At 49.8% G+C, this 22095-nt stretch overlaps 2 protein-coding genes across 3 annotated transcripts in view; one reads left to right on the forward strand and one right to left on the reverse strand.

The window, feature by feature from the left end:
- Positions 1 to 6081, forward strand: part of AKNA (AT-hook transcription factor) — a 51680-nt gene extending 45599 nt beyond the window's left edge. For both annotated transcript variants that reach the window (XM_068553485.1, XM_068553486.1), the window contains 3 exons: positions 1380 to 1496; positions 1765 to 1957; positions 5737 to 6081. In XM_068553485.1, the coding sequence (XP_068409586.1) occupies positions 1380 to 1496; positions 1765 to 1957; positions 5737 to 5998 (572 nt within the window). In that variant the 3' untranslated portion in view covers positions 5999 to 6081. The remainder of the gene's footprint in view (positions 1 to 1379; positions 1497 to 1764; positions 1958 to 5736) is intronic.
- A 3934-nt stretch (positions 6082 to 10015) lies between these two features.
- Positions 10016 to 13467, reverse strand: ORM1 (orosomucoid 1). The gene is made up of 6 exons (XM_068553447.1): positions 13328 to 13467; positions 12794 to 12936; positions 12476 to 12546; positions 11525 to 11632; positions 11277 to 11380; positions 10016 to 10196 (listed from the first exon to the last, which is right to left on the reverse strand). Exons 1-6 carry the CDS (start codon positions 13442 to 13444, stop codon positions 10131 to 10133), a joined length of 609 nt encoding a protein of 202 aa, XP_068409548.1. The 5' UTR covers positions 13445 to 13467; the 3' UTR covers positions 10016 to 10130.
- Positions 13468 to 22095: the final 8628 nt, after the last annotated feature.

Consider the following 22095-nt stretch of genomic DNA (forward strand, 5'->3'; position numbering starts at 1 on the left):
AAGCCATGAACGTGATTCCGGAAGGTCCTGATGCGGGGAGGGGTGCAAGCAGCAGGGGTGCTGGCAGCATGGATTGTCTTATCTCCCCTCTGTCCTCCCTCCACTCCTCACCCTTTCCCCCAAACCCAAGAGTTTAGTGGAAGGGCAGTGGGGAGAGAAGTAGCCTGAGAATACGGACACCAGGTTCTAGTCCCAGTTCTGCCACTGACACGCTATGTGACATTAGGCAAGTTCCTTAACATCTCTGAGCCTCAGGCTCCACATCCATAATGAAAGGTTTGGAGATGGTCTGTGAGGCCCTTTCAAGCAATGATGATGATAATGATGGAGCTGTCATTTATTAAGCTGTTACTATACACAGGGCAACATGCTAAGGGTTGTACAAACAGTAATCCTCACAACCCTATGAAGTAGGTTTTGCACATTTTATTACTATGTCCATTATGAGTGAAGAAACTGAGGCTCAGAGAAGTTAAGTAACTTGCCCAAGGGCACACAGCTTACAAGTGGTAGAGCCATGATTTGAACCCAGGTCTTTGTGACTCTAAAGCCCTGGCTCTTCACCACTACATTGCTGCGCCTTTGCTAGAGTCCCAACAAGCCTACCACTCATTCATTTATTCAGCACCTTCCCATATTGGGCCCTGGGCCTTGCCCCTAACAAACTCTCAGCTAAGCAGACAAAACAGAATGGTCAGAACTGGGATGGGGGAGCACAGGGTGGGGCTAGGGAGCACATAACTCAGCCCGGTGGGTGGTGGGGCTCCCCAGAGGGAGTGATGCTGAGCTGAGGCCTGAAGGAGAAGCAGATGGACCCTGGAATTCTCCCAGTTGTGGTGTTGAGGATTTGTACAGGAAGTAATCCTTTTGTACAGGAAGTAACCAGGATGCCCACTCTCCTCCTGCTCACTAGGCCTCCACTGACTCGCCCTGGTACCCAGGGGCCGTTGTGGGCTGGTCCCACCTGGAGAATGGGCCTGTGTCACTGTGGAGGATGACCATAGGTACAAGGGCTCCAGTCGGGAGAACCAGGCTTGAGATCAGACGGAGGACCACTGCTTCCCAGCTCTGAGACTTGGCAAATTATTCAACCTTTTGGAGCCTCAGTTTCCCCATCGGTAAAATGGGGGAGTGATGATGGTACCTAGACCAGTGGCTTGTTGGATTTGATCAACTAATGCATGGAGACCCTGAGCAGAGGGCCTGGCTCAGGAGATGCCTCTCAATGTCATGGTTACCATCAGTATTGCTGTCACCCAGTGGAGGCCGCTTGTCTCCTATGCAGTGGTCCCTGAGGGAAGCTCAGTGCTGCGGTAGGCTTGTGGGGGCCTAGTGACTTAGACATAATCCTCTCCTGACGTCTCTGCCTCCTCTTCCAGGTGATGCTGGCACCAAGGACCCACTGGGACCATCTCACACTGAGACCCAGCGATGTCCCCTGTGTGGTCGAGTTGTGTCCTCCTCCAAGGGGGAGGGCCCAGACTCAGCCAGCTCTGGTAAGGACAGATGCTCCGTCTCTTCCCCCAGCTCCCCTGGATTCCGGTGTGGGCCCCTGGGAGGGGGTATTTAGCCGGGGTGGCAGCCTGCGCAGTCTGGGATGGAGCAAACTGGATGAGAGTTGGCTTCCCCAAAGCGAGGCACTCCCGGCATGGCCGGCCCCGTGTCCAGCTCTAATGGGGCTGGTGGGGCTGGGAGGACCCTCTGTTCTCTGTTAGATCTTCCCAAGTGGTGAAACTGTGTCTCTCTGGTGTCCCTCCCCGACAGCACCAGAAATGGCTGCCACCAGGAGAAACGCATCTTCTACCTCCAGCCCCAAACAAAGGAGCAAGCGGGCAGGGTCGCCCCCCGGGCCGCCTCCTGCACTGTGGTATCTGGCTGCCGCGCCCTCAGCACCAGCCCCTCCTGCCTTTGCCTACGTCTCCTCGGTTCCCCTCATGCCTTATCCATCAGCCACTGTGTAAGAACCTTCCATTCCAACGCTCCTAGCCTTTCTGTTTGAATCGCTTAATAATTAGCATTCAGACCTGAGTTGGGTAGCTGAGAACTCGGGCACTGAGTAGTCCTGTGTTTCCCCCCCGCCAACACTCATGTAGTCACTCAACAAACCCTGAATGCTCCCTGGGCACCAGCGGGAGTGCTTGGCCCTGGGGACCCAGCAGTGAAGGAGGCCGGCAGAGGGCCCTGACCTCTTACAGCCTCAGGGGGACCTAGGACCTTAACCATCTTCCATCTCCTTATGGGACTTCTCAGCGAGCAAGTAATACTTTTTCAAAAACTAGGCTTTATTTTTAGAACAATTTTAGATTTATAGAGAAATGGAACAGATAACACAGAGAGTTCTCCTATACCACCCCCCAAACACAGTTTCTTCTGTTATAAACATCTCACCTTGATATGGTATAGTGCAGTTAGTGAACCATTATTAATACATTGTTATTAACTAAAGTCCATAGTTCATTCAGGTTTCTCAGTTTTTACCTGAAGTCCTTTTTCTGTTCCAGGATTCCCCCCCCCCCCGCCGCCCCACAAGTTACCACGTGCATTTAGTTGTCACATCTCCCAGGCTCCTCCTGGCTGAGAGAGTTTCTCAGACTTTCCTTGTTCCCGATGGCCTTGACAGTTTAGAGGCATACTGGTCAGGTCCACGGCCAGAGGAGCAATCACTTTTTACATGGATTTGGTTGTACCATCAGTCAAGACATAAAAAGCACAGCAGTTGAGGCAGAAATGGTCCAGGTTTTAGAGTCAGAGCTGTACTGGAATCCTGTCTGCCGCTTATTAGTGGTGTGGCCTTGGTAAAGCTACTTCCTCTCTGAGCCTCGCTTTCCCCGTCTGTTAAATGGGGTCAGAGTCTCAGTCACGTACAGTTGTATGAGGATTAAATGAGGCAGGTGGCAAGAGCCCCAGGAGCTGTTTGTGGGGTTCGTAGTGCAGTGCTAGCACATGCTCTTTGCTGAATAAACAGCAGCTTTTGTCATCACAGCAAATGCTTCTGCTGTTAATATTGTCATTAGTAAGAGGGAAAAATGAGGAAAGGTGGCTTCAACATGACGGGGTTGTGCAGGAAAAAAAAGGCCTGGACCCTGGAATTAGGAGATCTTTCTTCTTCTCCTGACTGTCATCAGCTAGTTCTATGCCTCAGTTTCCCTCACTGTTAAATGACTGGGTCAGGGGTCCTCTTCAGTGGTGTGTTGTCAGAAGTCTGTGTCTGTGAGCAGCAAGAGGCCAGAGTTTCCATCAGGGCTGGCGCTTGGCAGGAGCAGAGGCCCAGGCACCATCCAGCTCCTTGAGGAGTCCTGCCTACAGCGCGGTTTCTTGCTTTCCTCTCAGCTGAGACCGGGTGGGTCGTCAAGGAACCCTCCGCTCCAGCAGTTAAGAGAGGCCATACTGCATGCTCAGGCCTCTGATTCATTGGACAGGAAAGGGTTTGCCTGGAATTTGGTGGCCCAGGAGAAACCTCTGAGTGTCCACGGTAGCCATGGGTCTCTACTTCTGAGGCCATTCCAGATCCTTCCAGGCTCAGACCTGTGGGCAGAACTAACCAGGTTGGTGTCCTCACGCCTGGACAGGCCGTGGGGAAGGGGAAAGACCCTGAGCTTTAGTGCCCGACAGACCAGGCCAGCAGTAACTAGATAACCTGGGGTAGGTCACATTGCTCCTGTGCCTCAGTTTTTCCCTCTGTGAAATGGGTTGTGGTGAGGATTAAATGAACTGATGTGTAGCAAGCCCATAGTACATAGAAGGTGACCAGTAACCATAGTGCTTCTAATGCTACTGGAATTGTGGCTGATGCCACCCTGAAGTTTCTCCAGCTGCCCATCAGCAGGACTGAGCATGCTCAGTGGCTGAGGCCAGGAAGCCCTTAGAAAGCTGAACGGGCCTGTGCTGCCACCTGCTGGCCAGCCACCTTATAGCCTCTGCACCAGAGGCTTTCTAGCCAGTTTTTTGGTTTGGGGGCGTTTCTTGGTTGTTGTTTGTTCTGTTTTGTAGCTTCTGCCCTAGGGGGAGTTTGGGGTAACTTTCAGGCCAAGCTGGTCATCAGAATTATCAGAAGGCAGGGGTGTGTGGGAACCCAGTAGTTACACCAGCCTAGTCTGTCCTTAAAGGAGGGAACTGGATTCAAGAAGCCCATTCATTCAGTTCAGATGATACGTATCAGCATCTCCTGGGAGCTAATTAGCTCTGGGTTTAAATCCAGTACTGCTCCCTCCAGCTCTTTGACTCTGGGGGAGTCCTCAGTGGCTGACATTTACAGAGCACTGGGCATACAGAGCTTTTAACCTGAATTTTCCTATTGGATCTACCCTGGGAGGTAGCTAAATATGGCTGTTTTCCATGGAGAAACGGACCCCTTGAAAATGAAGTAGCTTGTTCACGGTCGTGCGGGTGGCCAGGATTTGGGGAGCTTCCTGCATCACTTAGCTTCTCCGAGCTTCACTTTGCTCATCTGTAAAATAAGCATAAAAGTACCTACCGAATAAACAAGACAGTGCTGGTAAAGGACTTATCTCAGAGCCTGGCAAATGGGTCCTGAGGGTGAGGATGCCAGCCCCGGGCTAGGCACTGTGTTTAACTGAGGAACTGCCAAACTGCTTTCCAACGTAGTGGCACCATTTTACATTCCCACCAGCAGTGTTTGAGGGTTCCGATCTCCCCACATCCTCACAGACACTCATTGCTATCTTTTTGCTTTTAGCAATGAGTGTCTCTGAGGACACCCAGTGGGTGGGGAGTGTGTGAAGTGGCATCTCATGTAGTTTTGATTTGCATTTCCCTGCTGGCTAATGATGTTGAGCATCTTTTCATGTGCTTGTTGGCCATTTGTACATCTTGTTTGGAGAGACATCTGTTCAGATCCTAGCAAAGCCCTTTTTTCACACTGTGCAATAATGCAAATTAGAAAGTGAAGGGTCAGGAATAAGACCAGAGTTTAGAGCGTGCCAAGCAAAACACCAGTGAATGTCTCCGGCCAAGTTCTCCTAAACCCATTCCTGCTCTATTTAGGCAACATGCTTCTTTGTCCCCCTCTTTCCTACACACTTTACTCTACAACACAGGTGCCACACCCTCTTCTTGCCCAGCATCGGTTTCTTTGAACCCTAAACTTGGCATCCTTGGAGGAATGCAGTAGTCACTTCTTGGAGAAATCTGTGCTTCAGCTCATGGCTCCTCAGCCGGTTTTCCCCAGAACTTTTAAACAACACCGTACATTCCTGCAGGACCAGGCTGGGGTGGGGGGGGATGAGTGGAGCCAGACCCTCTCACTCCTGCAGAATCCTAATTATTATTATCACGTTTCTGCAGCGCTCCACACCTGACAAATAGGGCTCCATACATTACCTCTCTGATGAAGGGGGTTTGCTCCAGAGCCTGGGGTGATCCTGGTCTCCCTGAGACCAGGCTCTCAGACTAGAAGCTCCAAGAGGGTGGCGGGCTGGGTCCGTGTTGTTCATTCACCATGGTAACCTCAGGCCCTAGTCCACTGGCTGGCACATATATGTTCCATAAGCATTTGTTCAATGAACGGGTAGATGAAATGGACCATTTTTTGAGGACTCTTCTGGTTCAGGCACTCCCGTTTACCTTGCTTCACCCCTCTAACACATCCCTCAGTGGGGGTTATTCTTCCCATTTTAGAGGTGAAGAAACTGAGACTCAGAATGTAGGGGCCGAGCTGGGGCTGAGAAGCCCCCAGCCCTCTCCGTGGTCAGTGAACGCCCTTGCCTCTCTCCCCAGGTACTACGCGCCTTCAGCACCTACCTCAGCCCCCTCGGCCCGAGCAGCTGCCGAGTGGCCCCCCGCAGTCTCCTCTCGGCCGGCCAGGAGACCCCGGCACTCCTTGCAGCTGGACCTGGAGGACCTGGAGGAGCTCAACAAGGCCCTGAGCCGAGCGGTCCAGGCTGCCGAGAGCGTCCGCTCCACCACCAAGCTCATGAGCCACTCCCTGTCGGCCGACCTGCGCCAGGCCCGCGGCCTGCGGGGCTCCTGCCTCTTCTGACTGCGCTCAAGGCTCAGAGACGCACGGCGGGCAGGGGTGGGCAGTCCCCTGTCGCCCTGGAGGCCCCGCAGACCCTCATGAGGAGGGCTCCCTCCGCACCGGCCCTGCCTGCTCAGCCTCCGTGTTTCCAAAACGGAAAGGGTATCAGCTGGTCCTCCAGAGAAGTCACTTCCTAGGGACCAGCCCTGAAGGAGGTGCTGGGACTGAGGCCACCATCTGTCCGGATGCCATCTCTGGGAGGCTCCTGGTCCTGCATTTGTCCATCTCCGGCTAACAATATGTATTTTATATACAGATGGACAGATTTCTTTTTTTCAAACTGAAGCATTTTCCTGGTCTTGGATCCTTCTTAGGAGGCCAGATAAGAAGGGACAGGGCCAGGGTCTCTGGCGAAAACTTGTCCACCACCTGTGACCAGCCACTCCAGAGTAGGTGTCTCTGGGAAGGACATGGCGGGGACCTTTCTCCTGGTGACTGGTGGTCAGTGGGGCACTTTGAGGCCATTGGGATATCTCAGGATGACACACACCCAGCTTCTCCATGGTTGAGAGGCCTTTCCCATGGGTCTGCTGGGATGGAGACACCCCACGGAGGGCCCAGAAGGCCGTCCACCATGGTCCCCCTCAGTACCTCATCCCGAGACCCCCGGCTCTCCCCTGGGACCCCCATGGAATTGAGCCAGTGGCCAGCTTCCTGCCAGGTCCTTGTCTGTGGCCATGAGGCCAGGCCATCTCCTGCTCCCTGACCTTGTAGCAGCTCAGACTTCAGCTTTTCTGGAATGTGTGTGCATCAGTGATATTTGTATATTTGGGACATTAAAAAATCTATTTTCGTTATGAGAGCAAATAAAGAAGAGTGAATATTGATCTTAAGAAATGAAAGCCAAAAAAACCCAAAAACATTCCCAGAGCCGCCCACATCTGTGGTGTGTGTCATCCACTTGTGGTTTCTAAAGTCAAGTTTGTGGGGTGAAAGATTTGGTGCCAAGTGGAGCCCTCCCCCGAGGGACCAGTTGGGTGCACATTTCCAGACTCTGCCTGCCTACCTCCCTTCAGTGCCTTCTGTCTCTCCAACTTTCCCCCTCAGAACCATAAAGCTTTCCACTGGAGGGGCCTGCGAGGAGAGGCCGTCTGACCAAGCCTCTTTTATGAGACACACAGCAAATTGGTGTCTGCAAAAGCACGAGCCTGGACTCTCTTTCCAATGCTCCTTTTGGCAGCAAACGGCATCAACAGCTGCCATTTACTGAGCGCCTCCTAGATGCCAATCCTTGAGCTAAGTGACCCACTGTGCGCCCATTTTATTGATGAGGAGACCGAGGTTCCGAATGCCCGAACTCACGATGGTCTGACTCCAAAGTCCATATTCTTTGTCACTGTTTTTTTCTCTCTAAACCTCCATGACTTTTTCTTCCCCAGCTCCTGCTTCCCCTTCCCTTGGCCTTTTCTTCAGTCTTCCCCACCTCTCATCTCACTTGCTTCTCCTGGCCCTCCAGGACTCATTTCTATTTCATTTTTCAGCTGATCCTTCTCAGGAGAGTTGAAAACGGCATCTTGCTGAGATGGGAGATTTCTTGTTGGTTCTGAGCGTCCAGGTCCACACCCTCATGGAAAGGTGGATGGGAAGGGGGAGCCCGAGGTGGCGGGCCAGAGCAGTGTCTCCAGCCTCAGTGCCCTGGGCACAACATGGCTGCAGCTTTGAACAAAGGATGCTGAAGTCTTGGGTCTGTGGCTCTTTGGAGGACACTGGCCTGTGAGCCACAGGACTGGGTGTCAGGAGCCAAGGTTATGGTCCTGTCCCTCCAAATGGCTTAGGACGCTTGCACATAGAATTACTCCAATCATTCAGCCCAATTTCTCTGCCACCTGTGTGGTGCTGCTTCCCCCACATGACCATCACAAAGCCCTTGGGTCTGGAAGGAGACCAGCCTTCCTTGTTGGAATCCTTCAGACGCTCAGTCCTCTTTATGCCTCTAAGTGGGCCAGCCTCAGACGTGGCCCCATGGCGAGGGCTCCAAACACATTTGCAAGATGGCTGGATTCGAGAGACCAACCTTACCCTGCGTATCCTATCTTCCTCCTGGGTGTCAGGTGGGCAGTCTGGGGACACCTCATGGAGACACACAACCCCTCTGGCCTGGCCCCAAGTCCTCCGAGTCTCGCCCATCCTGCCCCTGCCCTGGCCCAGACACCCGCCTCTTCCAGGATGCTCACAGCAGCCTCCGCGTAGGTCTTCCTGCCTCCGGTCTGGGCCCTCCTAACTCGCCTCCCCAGATGGCCAGGCTGACATCTAAAGTAAAGGCCCTACGCAGTAAAGGGAGCTCGGATGAGAGTCCCCTCGCAATCTCATGCCAGGACCTCCAGAGCCCCCTCCACAGGGCCTGCGGCCTCTGCTGCAATTCACTTGCTCACCCGGTGCCCTCAGGGCAGCTGCTCCCCAACTGCGGTCTCTTCACTCCTGCCCTGTCCATGCCTTTATCCCACCGTGTCCACTCTCGTCAGGATCGTCCCAGCTCCCTCGCAAAGTGAAAGACTGATCTTTCCGTTTTGTTCCCGAGTGTGAACGAGCCCCAGGCCCTTCCCGGGGGCCCAGGCTTAGATCAGAGCTGAAGGAGACACGTGGGGGGTAGCGGGCGTCAGGAAGGGAGGTTGTCTGTGACGTGCTGACGTTAAAACCAGTTTCCTCCTCAACGGCGTCCAAACTGGGCAAGCCTTGCTGGGTGAAAAACTGAAAACATACAGCTGAGTCTGAAAGAAATGAACAGTGGTCCAAATGTGCTCGTGTTTACACGAGTCTCCCTCCTGTCTCACCTGCATGGACTTCTGACTAACGTCGCGTCTTTTATGTTAACTCCTGGTGGTGTCTTGAGGTAGAATAAGCTCAGTGTTTTCCTTCGGCTCAGACGGCTCTCTTTTTGCATCCACTGTTTGCTGAGGCAGACTCCCTTCTCTGATGGAGCCCTGGGCTCTAGGTAGGTAATTCTGTGAGTGAGCGCAAGCCTGGCACAGTGCATACGCTCGGACGTGTCCGCAATTAACTTCGCCTGATTTAAGGATGGATGAGAATCTACTTACAGATGAAGACTAGGCAGGCGAGCGTGGTTTTGTATGTAAGCAAGACCAAAATGAAGACGATAAGCAGAAAACTGTGGAATTTTGTGCTCTGAGGAATAAAGTCCCTTAGGAGGTAAGTTTTCTAAAGCAAAGTCCTTGTTAGGGCCAGGATGTTGGAAAGCACACTAATTGGTTCAGGATTAAGGTTTGGTTTCCTTTTCCCTCTCCCTCCAGACCCAGCTACTTGGGGATGCTGCCGTGCGTGGGCCAGCCTGCTTCCTGACTTGGTAACAGGGCACCTCCGTGACCTTCATAATCAAGTGACAGAGACTCTATTTCATGTACTTAAGAGGAGAAACTTTCCTTCATTCCTGAAAGGATTTACTTTAGGAAACGCGATCTGATCTGATAAGATTCTTGAAAAATCGTTTAAAAAATATTGATCATCAGTTTCTTGGTGACACCTGGGAGAAGTTTTGATATGAATGGTGAAATGTTGACAATATCTCGTGAATTGAGCAAAAATAAAACCAAACTGATTCATCGTTAAAAAATAAATAAGTAAAGTAAGGGCCCTTGTGTTTAGCACCACACTCCTGAGTCCTCACCACCCTCTATCTACCTGAACTCCTCTTCAGGGTCCTCTGCTTCGATGTTCCTTGAACAGGTCTTTGGCTTGCAGCGGGAACAGCAGGTGTTATCAAGCTCCTAATCTTTCTAGAGTGGCTCAGATGCCCCTTCCAGGTAGCCTTCCCAGACTTCCCCACTGGAGAAGAAAGCTTCCCCGTGCTGGGCTCCCACAGCACTCACTGCATATAGTCATCCATCCTGGCACATGTGCTGGGAATTATAGCAAGGGCCCTTCCAACCAAGGATCAACTCAGGGCAGTGGTCGGCCGGGGCTCAACTGAGGCGGGCACAACATGAATGAACGAATGAACAAACGAACAAGCAAATGACAACCTGACTGTACCACAACAGACGCTTTATTGATGCAACTGAGGGAAAGAGCTGAGGTACGAAGGGTGAGCCGGGGGCTCAGGATGGGCCCGCAGAGTCCCCAGGGTCCTAACCCAATGCTAGGACCCTTCCTTTTCCTTCTTCCTTTCCTCCTCATGCTGCATATGCAGTGGCCCACACAGATCCTAGCGGGAGAAGACAGCACATGATCGGGGCAGGGCAGGGGGTCTTCTGGGGGAAGAGGGAAGTAAGCTCTGGACTGTGGCTCCAGCCCAAGCAGGGCTTCAGCTGGGTGACCCTGGGCAAGTCATTCTCTCTCTCTGAGTCTCAGCTTATTCACCTCTGAAATGGAGGCTCAAACCCTTAACAACCGGCATGTCTGAGCACTTATGACTTGCCATGCCCTTCTGTTGAGCTCCTGGATTCCTCACACCATTTTGAAGATGGTGCGAGTGAGGCTCATGGTGACCTGCGGCCTGTCCGAGGTCCCCCGGCCAGTGGACAGGGGGCGGCAGGCTGCTGGCCATGGGACCAACTCCGGTGTCTGTGTTCACACGCCTTTTCCCGGGGTTCCCGAAAGCAGGGGATGATTTGTGCCACTGGTGGTCACGGGAAATGACCTCTGGTGGCACAAATCTGTCTAGATGGAGACGTTTTTATTTTAATAATCATGAAAGTATTTCACATGTATCCAAAAAAGTGTAACCAGTTTTTGGTTTTTGTAACCAGTTTAAATCAGCTCTGTGATTTCAGATATTATTGCACAGGACAAGACCACGTAAAGCCTTTCATTTAACACAGGTTTAAAGGAAAGTATTAAGAAGATTATACAGATAATGCTCAGTTCCAGCAAAAATCGGGACGGTGGTCCTGGACTTGCAGTTTGGGTGACACCTAACACCACAAGACTGATTCCCCATCACATGGGCATTAGAAGCCTGGGGTGTGGCAGGCAGCTGTAAATGATCATTCCCCATGTGCGTGTCTCTTTCCCAAGTTCACCGCACCTTGGCTATGCTCTTCCCCTCCTGTTAGCCTTTACAATCCTCCCCACCTGCTCCAGGCGTCCTCCCTGATTCCCAGTGACTTTTCCCTCCTGGGCACTCGTCCATCACCCGGGGGCCCTGCAGTGAGGCAGGTGCTTAAACAGGATATCCTGCCTCGCTGTGCAGCTTTGACTGACAGCTTCCCTCTCTGGGCCTCTGAGGCTGCCCAAGGTGGGACCACCCTCAGGGTGAGCACTGCCCAGTCCTCCTCGCACTTACCTTTTTCTCATCGCTGTACGTGATTTCTGACTCGTGAATGCCTATGCACTTGATGGTATCAAGGAACTCTTTCTTCTGCTCCTGGGTCACCTCCGGCTTATCGGCTACAGGATGGAGCAAGGGGGCCGGGTGAGGATGATGGGGGACCTAAGTGGCAGGCCAGGGAGGGCTGGGGTGCTGGGGGTCCAGCCCGAGTAGTGGTGGTCCTGGGGTGAGGCTTGGGTAGAGTGGGAGGTTGAGGTGTCTACCATAGAAGGACATCCCCACGTTCTTCTTGCCATTCCAGGAGGCAGAAAGTATGAAGGTCTTGGGGTGCTTGGTGAGTAGCAGGTCAGAAAAGTGTTCTCTACCCGACTCTGGAGGAGAGAGCCTCTGATGAGACCACGGAGGCAGCACAACAGTTCCTATCTCACGGGGGAGGAACCTGGGTGTGCCCAGGGCCACACAGCCAACCAGTGAAGACCAGGGGTTCTCTTAGGCCACTGGTCACTCGCTCCTCCTGTGTGCCAGGCTCTGCACTGAGCACTCTCTATGTGTGGAATCATAGGAGCCTCACATGGACCGTGGCTGTCAGAGCCTTTCTCCCCATTTCACAGATGAGGAAATCAAGCTCAGACAGGAGCCTCGGGGCTGCAAAGTGGTGTCCGTTCAATTCCATCGGCATTTGTGTGCTCCTACGAGGTGCCCTCTCTGCAGTGATGGTGGGGAAATGGGCGAAGTCACTGCCTGCCCAACGCAGGCTCCCACCCTTAGCTCCCCGAAGATAAGGAGTTTTCCCCGAAGATAAGGAGTAGTTGACAGAGAGGTAGGACTGGAGCCAATCTGGGGTTTAGATCCTAGCTCTAATTATAAGCAGTGTGACCTCGGGGAAACGACTTGACGTCTCTATTTCTCTGTTTCCTCATCTGATCACTGTAATGTCCTCTTAGGGTTGTTTGTGAGTATTAAGGGGATTAATCCATGTAAAGCACTTCAAACAGTGCCTGGCACAGAGTAAGAGCTCAACAATGTTGGCAGTTATTACTGATTATTTGCTGTGTGCAGGCACTGGGGCCACAGAGATATAAGAGGTGGGCCTGTCCCATGTTCTCTGTGTTCAAAGCCCCCAGGGCCTTAGTCCAGGCCCCCCTCTTTAGGCTGGACAACCCCCCATCTCCCCACTCCACACAGCAGCCCTCCACCTGAGGGCTGGCCCTCACCATAGATAGACATGGTCCCATTCTCGCGATAGACTGTCAAGGAGTTGGAACTGTAGATGCACTTGTTCCCACTACAGTCAGACAGAAGAGGGGAGAAAAGCAGTAAGATGGTCAAGAAGTGGACGATCACCCATCACAGTCATTGAGGGCCAAGAGTCAGGTGGCAATTGGAGTCAATACCCCCCATCCCTCCCCACCTAGTCCATCAGAGGGAAGGCTGAGGCCGGGAGGGAAGATGGACTCGCTCTAGGTTTTTCTGCAGCTGGGAGTGAAAGCCGGAAGCTGAGGCTGGGGGTGAGTTGGTGTGTGGGATCTCACGTGGTCCGGTACTCTCTGAGGATTATCTTGTCCTCCGCGTGCTTGGGCTCAAAGTGAAAGAAAGCCGCCTGGATCAATCTAGACGACTCATTGTACTCGGGGTTTCGGTAGGCCGAGCCGATATAAAACCACTTGCCAGAGAGCTGGGGAGAAGCCAGGAACTGGTGATGGAGGCTGGAGCTGAATCCTTGAGAGTCAGCTGGGATGAGACTCAGCAGATCTCTCCCCTCATTTTACAAACAAGGAGAGTGGGACCCCAGATGAGGAGTGGATGTGCAAGAGCTCACTTGGAGGACCAGACATCTCCCCTCACCACCCCCACCCCTGGGCAGCCCCTCCTTGCCCAGTACAGAATGTTCCCTGCTGAGGCACCTTGCAATGAGGTGTCTGAGTTTGGAGGCAAAGAAATGCCTCCAGAGGCTGGTCAGAATTTCACCCCAGGACCCAGGATAGAAAAGGATGGCATCAGGAGGGCAAAGGGAAGCCCAGAGATGGAAGCAGCTGCCCACGGCACTCAGGGACTTGGGCACTCACCCTGTCCAGGGTGGCATTGGTGATGGGCGCCACCGCCGTCAAGTTGGCACACGCCGGACTCTGGGCGTCCAGCAGAGGAAGGAGGCTTAGGACAGCGAGGGCCCAGGGCAGCACCATGCTGAAACCAGGAGGCACCTGCAGCCAGGCAAACTGGTGGCTGGAGGGTGCCAGTGACCTTTAAAGTAGCTGTGGGCGGGGCCCTGGGGGCAAGCTATGACACAATCTGGTGAGCTCTTGGTAAAGGTCTTACACAAAACCTTCCCTCCATCCCACAAAGCCAGCTATAGGTAAAGCCTGCAACCCCAAGTCTAATTTGGGTCCCTGACCTGGAGGGGTTACAAGGGTCCAAAGGTCTGGCTGTTCAAAGCCAAGGTGAATGTGGGCCAGAGTGATATTAGTTAATGTGTTTAAATATTGATAGAGGGGCCTGTAAGCAAACTCTCCTGTTTTCATTCAATTCCTGTCCTACTAAGCGCCAAGACTTGAGAAGGACCCAGCCATAAATCAAGGGCTGAAGGCAACTTGGAGAATTCCCAGGCGAGCATAGGGGAGGGGGGAATGAGTGGGGGAGGGGTTTAGGGGTGGGAGGTGAGGGCAAACTTGGGATCAATTCCAACTGAGTGTGGTGACAACTGTGAAAGGGCAAAAGTCCAGAGGGCCCCCAACCCGGTGCTGGAGGCAGGGACCTTTCCAAAAGAAAGGGGCTTCTAAGTTGAATGTCTATTTCCAGTAAATGTTTTACTTGAACCACCTCTCAGTACCTAAAACAGGAAATTACCTCTGCGATGTCCCCACCCCCTGCTATATGAGCAGGGAGCTTGCCTCTCTTTTCACCCATATATTCCTAGCCCTGGGACAGTGCCCAGCAAGTAGTGGGCGCTCAGTATATACCATGGCATAAATAATTCCATTGCCCATTTGCATTTCGACATGACGGGGTCAAATCTTTATTCGAATAAATAAATACTTTCCAAGAGTACTATTATGATAAGCTTACAATTTTGTATTCTTATTCATTTCATGTATTTTGAATACTTTTTCATGTGCCAGTATAGTCAGCAGTAATTTGAATGGATGCATAACCTTTCATTCACTTCTTGGATTCTAACTTCCTTGAGCATGTCCTCTCTTTATATTTATAGCATTTTATTTTATTTTTTCCAGCTTTACTGAAATATAGCTGTCTATAGCATTTTATATTGTGATTTTTCCTCTGATGATATGTGTCAGAGAGCATCCAAATTTCTTTCAAGAGAAAGAAAAGCATACATCTTTAAAATGCAAGACTTTAGCAATATTTAAAATGGCCCCCCAAATACATAAATAAATAAATAAATAAAATAGCCCCCAAACTAGAAACAATTCAGATATCTGCCAACAGGAAAATGGAAAAACAAACTGTGGCATTTTCATACAATGGAATATTACTTAGCAACAAAAAGGAATGAACTATGGATACATGTAACAACATGAATGCCTCTCAGAAACATTATGCTGAACAAAAGAAGCCAGACTCAATAGTGCACGGACTGTATGATCCCATTTATACAAAGTTCTAGAACAGCCAAAACGAATTATAACGGTAGAAATCAGATCAGTGGTTGCCTTGTCATTTGACCGCCAAGGGGCATGAGAGAACTTTCTGAAGTAGATGACCATGTGCTGTATTTTCATTGTGGTGGTGTTTACACACGTATGTATATTTGTGAAACTCTTTGAACTGGAAGCCGAAAATGTGTGCATTTTATTGTAAGCCAATTATACCTCAATTAAGTTGATTTTAAAAAAACCTCTCCCCCAAAAGAGAGAAAACAAAAACATGATAAATAAAAAACACTAACGATTTTTAATGCTGCACCAATCTAGCAATGCAGAAATGAATCTCTTTCTCTACGTCCTTGTCAGAATTGGAATTTCCCTTCTTTTTCTTTTCTTTTCTTCTTCTTCTTTTTTATTTTTTTTTGCCAGCTCCGTTAGTGTTTTGAATTTGCATTGCTCTAATTGGAGTCTTGCAAACATGACTGGAGCTCTTCAAGAGGGAAGAGTGAAGGTGAGGGAGAGTGTGGTATGTGAAGGACCGGGACGGTCTGTGTGGTTGGAGCCTGTGATGGGGTCGGAGTGATGGGGGCTGATGCTTGGGGACGTTGATGGGAACCCGAGCTGCAGAGCACAGAGGCCAGGCTGAGGAGTTTGCAGTGGATTCTGGGGGTATTGGGGAGAAACGGAAAAATTTTAAGTGAGGTGGAGGGGGGTTGACCAGTCAGATTTGCTCTTTAGAAAGATCACTCTGTCTGTCTACAGTGAGAAGAACAGGGAACAGGGAGGGCAAGAACAGGAGAACTTGGCAGAGCAGTTGGGCAGTTGCACGGTCCAGGTGTGAGATGTTGGGACTGGGCACAGATTCAAGACACTATTTTACGGAGATGCTGGACACTATGTGGGGACAGTGCCACCTTAGACCTGGGCCACTGGGGCTCCTACCTGCAGCCCAGAGCTTTAGAGGCCCTCACATACCACACACACACGGACACACACATACAAGGACACACACATGCAAAGTTCATTCAGCAACACATAAGCACCTCTGTCACTTGGGATCTGGTACCTGGTATTGGCACAGGGTGACCCATAGCCCTAAACATCCTTCCTCACAACCAACCGTGTTCAGACCCCAGGGGAACAATTCTTCCCATCTCGTACTCTATCCTTGAAACATCAGGCATTTGGACATTGTATCCAAATGTCCTGAGGCTTTGCTCCTGATGCTACTGCTGATACAGTAGACAGACACCGCTTCAGAATTCAGGGAGGATTTGAGTGGACTTGGAGGTAATGAAACTGAGCAGGACCCTGCGGGGCCCTCCTGGGTTAAAACAAAACAAAACAAAACATGTTTCTTGTTCATAGAAAGAAAACAAAGTGGGGGGGGGGGGAGACTTTAGTTTCCTAGGCCTTCTCTGAGTTCCAAAGAGCCGGCTCAAGCAGTTAATCATCAGGACTATAGAGACACAGGACCCCTCGTCCCTCCTGAAGGGATGCTGACAACAATCTGATGCATATTTTTGAGCTGCTTTGCAGAAACTAAGACTCCAACCCAGGCGGAGGATGGTGACTACATCCTGACCACAAGCACGTAGACCCCAAACTAGTTGGAACCAGAAGGTTGATGATAAAGATTCCTGAAACATCCCCTTGTAACCTCACCACCAACCAATCAGAAGAAGGTCCACGAGCTGATCACGCATCCTACAACCGTCTTCCATTTACCCGCCTTGCCTTTAAAAACCTTGCGCCCCAGCCAGCTAACGAGATGGATTTGAGACAAGTCTAGGTCTCCCATCTTCTGTGTTGACACCTCCTCGATTAGTAAACATTTCCCTGCTCCAGACTCTGACATTTCAGTTTGGCCTCACTGTGCGTGGGGCGTATGAACTTTGGTTCAACAACAGAAAGAGAAAAGGCAGTTAACTTTCTCATTCTTCCCTCTCAGCCTAAAGGCAGTAAGTTCTTGCCACATCAGCTCTTGCTTCCCAATAGTACTGAGAATCCATTTTTTGGTTTTTTGTAACGTGTGTTTGGGGAGGCCCTCCTGATTTAGAAATAGGCAGTATTTGCAAGAGTTGCACATGGTAGCTGAGAGATATTTTGCAATGTGAAATCATTCGTATTCCTCTTAAATTCATGTGTAGGTAGATGTAACACACATTAGGCATGAATCTGATTCTTGATATCAGCAGCTAGAGGTTGAATGCTAGCATTGTGAATAATTTATAGCTTTATAACATTTTTGAACAAGACTTAATCCATTGATTAAATTTCCAAAACTTAAATTGTAAAGAGTCAGCTTTATTTAAAGACTTTTGATTCATAACGTTTAGGTATTTAGACCAATGGTCTTGGGGCCTTCCTTTGCTCGTGCGAAGAAATGCTAGGGTTGCCTGTGTGGGGGAAGGGTAAACACGGAGGGCCAGTAAGGAGCAGGACTCCGTCTTTCTTTTATCCAGAGCAATTCAGCTCTGGCCTAACTTGCATGCCTCTTGAAGCAAAACCACAGACAGTGAGTGCGATATACAGTAAGTCCCCTACATACGAACCTTCAAGCTGCGAACTTTCAAAGATGCGAACGTGCGTTCCATCCATGTCAGGCGTGAGTGAAACTGCAGCTTGCCCTCCGTCTCCTATTGCTGACAATCCTTCAGCTCTGCCATCTCCCACCTCCTCTCCCTCCTCCAGTCAGGAACTCTTCTTGCCTGTTCCCTCGATGCCAGCCCCTGTATGCCAGCTGTTGTACCATACTACTATACTTTTCAAGGTACTGTACTGTAGGATTAAAAATGTTTATTTTTTGTGTTTGTTTTTTATGTATTATTTGTGTGAAAAGTATTATAAACCTATTACAGTACAGTACTATATAGCCAATTGTGTTAGTTGGGTACCTAGGCTAACTCTGTGGACTTATGAACAAATGGAACTTACGAACATGCTCTCGGAATGGAACTCATTTACATGTAGGGGACTTACTGTAATACAAAATACATACTTGGTCTCTACCTCCCTTTCCTGGCACACAGCTCATAAAACTCTTGGGCCTCTCCAAAGTGATACTTGTCTTTTTGTATGCTAATAAGATGTCTCTTGGGTGGGGGCTCCTGGATAGACTCAGGATGGGAGCTGGTTACCAGGGGAACCAAGTTTGTGATTAGAGGGTTGGAACTTTCAGCCCCACCCCCTCACCTCTGGGAAAGGAACTGGTGCTGGAGATTGACTTGGTCACTAATGATGACCAGTGATTTAATCAACCATGCTCACGTAATGATGCTTTCAGTAGAGTGCTAAATGATGGGATTTGGAGAGCTTCCAGGTTGAGGAACATGTGGAGGTGCTGAGTAGGTGGCCAATCCTGTTGCCAGAATCTTGACTCTCTGTGCGCCGATGCCCAACAGAAATACAGAGACAGAGATTTTGGAGGATAAGAGAGATGGCTTTATTCCTTTGCCAGGCTAAAGGGGAAAACACAGCAGGCTACTGCCTCAAGAACCGTGCCCCCCCTCCTGGGGAATTACAGGGGTGCTTATAGGTGGAGCTCACAGTCCGAAGTGAGTGATAAGGATCAAAATGGTGAAGGTCTTGCATTCTTCTTGCATTATTTCAAAACAGTCACCGCTGGCGTCAGGCAACCCGTAATTGGGTCCGTTTGCCTCTGGGTTATCAGCCTGTGACCTTCTTTCTGAAATGCAAACAGCTACAAGGGGTGATTTGCTACAAGAGTGTGTAGGGAGAATAAACACTAGAATTCACACAGAGAGTTAGGGAGTGATTCATGCAGGATGTAATTCACACAGAGAGTGAGGAAGTGATTTCTTCAGGATGTAATTCACATGGGGTTAGCTTTGTGAAGGACAGATCTAGTTACAGATACTACAGATCAGTAACAGTTAAAATAAAGCTAGGAGTGATTAACTCTTTCAGACCCCTTTCTGTTTCTTCTCTGTTCCCTTTACTTTCCTTGTTCTCAGGAGAAGAAAAACTTCATTTCTATTTTAGCTGCAATCCAAAGAGGGCGTGGAAGCTCCATGCCCTTTCCCACATACCTTGCCTTATGCACCCCTGCTATCTGACTATTCCTGAGTTGTATCCTTTTATACTAAACTGGTAATCTAGTAAGTAAACGATTCTCCTGAGTTCTGTGAGCTGTTCTAGTAAATGGCCAAACCCAAAGAGAGGGTTGTGGGAACCTGTGATTTACAGCTGGTCAGTCAGAAGCACAGGTGACAACCTGGACTTGTGATTGGCATCTGAGATGGGGACAGTCTTGTGGGACTGAGCCCTTAATCTGCAGGATCTGACGCTAACTCAACTCTGGTTAGCGCTGAAACCGCGTGCCCCTAAAACCGAGTTTCCTTACTGAGTTTATGATTAATCTCTCTATCCAAAATTTTATTGCCTTTCTTGTGCAGCCCCTGTTCCCCTCGGGACTGAGGAGAAGCAAAGAAAAGGGGAGACTGAAACTGAGCAGGACCCTGCAGGGTCTTCCTGGGTACAAAAGCCTCTTCATGGCCCCTGTTTCTTTTTTTACTTTAATATTCATTTATTTATTTTTGGCTGCACTGGATCCTCGTTGCTGTGTGCGGGCTTTCTCTAGTTGCGGCGAGCGGGGGCTACTCTTCGTTGCAGTGCGCGGCCTTCTCATTGCAGTGGCTTCTCTCGTTGCGGAGCACGGGCTCTAGGTGTGAGGCTTCAGTAGTTGCAGCGCTTGGGCTCAATAGTTGTGGCTCACGGGCTCTAGAGCGCAGGCTCAGTAGTTGTGGCGTACGGGCTTAGTTGCTCCGCGGCATGTGGGATCTTCCCGGACCAGGGCTCGAACCCGTGTCCCCGGCATTGGCAGGCGAATTCTTAACCACTGCACCACCAGGGAAGCCCTGTCCCCTGTTTCTTGCTTGCTGCAATGAAGGACCTTCCTAAGCCTTCCCCGAGTTCCGAAGAGGAGGCTCAAGTAGTCCTCCTGAAGGGATGTAGATAACAATCTGATACATATCTTTGAGTGGTTCTGCAGCAACTAAGACCTGCAGCCAGGTGGAGGATGGGGACTACATGCTGACCACAAGCATGTAGAACCCAAACTAGTTGGAACCAGAAGGCTGATGATAGAGATTCCTGAAACATGCCCCTGTTACCTCACCATCAACCAATCGGAAGAAGGTCCATGAGCTGATCATACATCCTAAGACCCTCTCCCCTAACACTTTCTTTTAAAACCCTTGCCTGAAAGCCATTGGGGAGTTCCAGTCTTTTGAGCATGAGATGCCCATTCTCCTTGCTTGGCACCTGCAATAAACGCTGGACTTTGCTTCACCACAACCCGGTGTCAGTAGATTGGCTTTGCTGCATGTGGGGCAAGTAGACCCAAGTTTGGTTCGGTAACAGTGTCAGAACTGAACTGAAGCGTAGGACACTCAGTTGGTGTCTGGAGAGTCAGAGAACCACTTGGTGTCGGAGAAAATCCACACACTTGGTGGCCAGAAGTCTAGTGAGCAGAGGAGAGAGAAATGAAAGTTTTCCCTTAGAGTGAGTAAGCGGAGTGCCTCCCCTGGGAAGGAGTGAGTGGTCCTCACTGTCCTCAGCCTCAGGCTGCCCCTTGAGGGGCTTCTCACTCTCCTCCCAAGAGGCTAGCCAAGTAGTTTCTCCAAGCACACCCAGCACTCACCCTGACACAGTACAATTTCCTCTATCTTCTTACATTTTAAGGATGCTTTAGTACCTCCATGAATTGAAGTCTTGGCCAGCCCTCCCCAGCCTGCCTATCTGTCCCTGGCACAATGTCAAGAGAAGTTTAGCAGAAAAGAGACAGAAAAGCAATCAGGGCAGTGTAGGATGCTGGTAAAGAGTTGTCCTGGTTCTACCACTTGCTAACTGTGTGACCTTGGGCAAGTTACCTAACTTCTCTGTGCCTCAATTTCCCTACTTGTAAAATGTGGATAATAATAATAAACTCCACTTCATTGGACTGTTATGCATATTCAATCAGTTCACATTTAGACGAACTAAATATCAGATGAAACAGACTTGCTTCTAAGGGTCCTCCTATTTTAATAACCATCACCATCTGTTTAATGACAAGCTGGGGTGGTAAGGAAGGAAAGACAGCTTCCTGCATTATATAAATACTTCAGTGATTGCAGGTTACATCCTACTTCTAAAGACATCAAAATGCAAAACTATGTCTATATTAGATTCAGGAAAATAGGATATTTTCCCCATTAGATACTTGAGAAAACCGGTGGCCCAGAAGGGTAAGGTAACGTGGTGAAAAGGTGAGGTTTCTATAATCAGGGAAATGCACCATTTTGAAATGATTCACTTTCTGAGAAAACCACTTTATAACTTTATACAGATTTCTGGCCATTTTATACAAGGCCAGGGCTGAGCGCTGTGTCTGACAACTAATTCATGGTCTCATCTACGTGAGCAACCACAAAAATACGTGGGCAGAGCAAACAGTCCAAATTAGGAACTTTGCGTCTGGGCTGAGGAAATACCGAAAAATAATTTGCTCAAATTCAAATCCTGTTTTGTGATCTTGGGCAACTTGTGTAACCTCTTTGGACTTTAGTTCCCCCATCGGAAGAGCTAGGGCGATAAAACTTGCCCCCGAGGGTTGTGCATGAGATGAACACGGATTACACTCAACACGGCTCCTGGTTCATGGAAAGTGTGCAAGAAATTGCAGCCACTATTATTTTGAAAGGTGCTATTAAGGGTTGAACCATATGAAACTGTGGATTTTAAATTATTTATTTATTTATTTTTATTGAAGTTGATTTACAAGCTGTGCCCATCTCTGCTGTGCAGCAAAGTGACTCAGTTATACACGTACAGACGTTATTTTTTTATATTCTTTTCCATATTGGTTTATCACAGGATATTGACTATAGTTCCCTGTGCTATATATTAGGACCTTGTTGTTTATCCATTCTAAATGTAATAGTTTGCATCTACTCACCCCAAACTCCCAGTCCATATCTCTCCCTCCCTCCGACCCCTTGGCAACCAGAAGTCTGTTCTCTATGCCTATGAGTCTGTGAAACTGTGGATTTTATAGGTCAGAAAGCAGTTGAATATCATTCGATTTCACCCAGTTCATCCAACGATTATGGAACAATGGCCTGGTCTGTGGTTGGCAAGCAGGGAAGGGTATGTCACTCCCATTTTCCTGGGAGAAAAACTGAGGCCCAGAGAGAGAGAAAGACCCACTCAAGGCCATGTCACAG

Source organism: Eschrichtius robustus, chromosome 10, assembly GCF_028021215.1.
Source record: "Eschrichtius robustus isolate mEscRob2 chromosome 10, mEscRob2.pri, whole genome shotgun sequence".
Classification (NCBI taxonomy): domain Eukaryota; kingdom Metazoa; phylum Chordata; class Mammalia; order Artiodactyla; family Eschrichtiidae; genus Eschrichtius; species Eschrichtius robustus.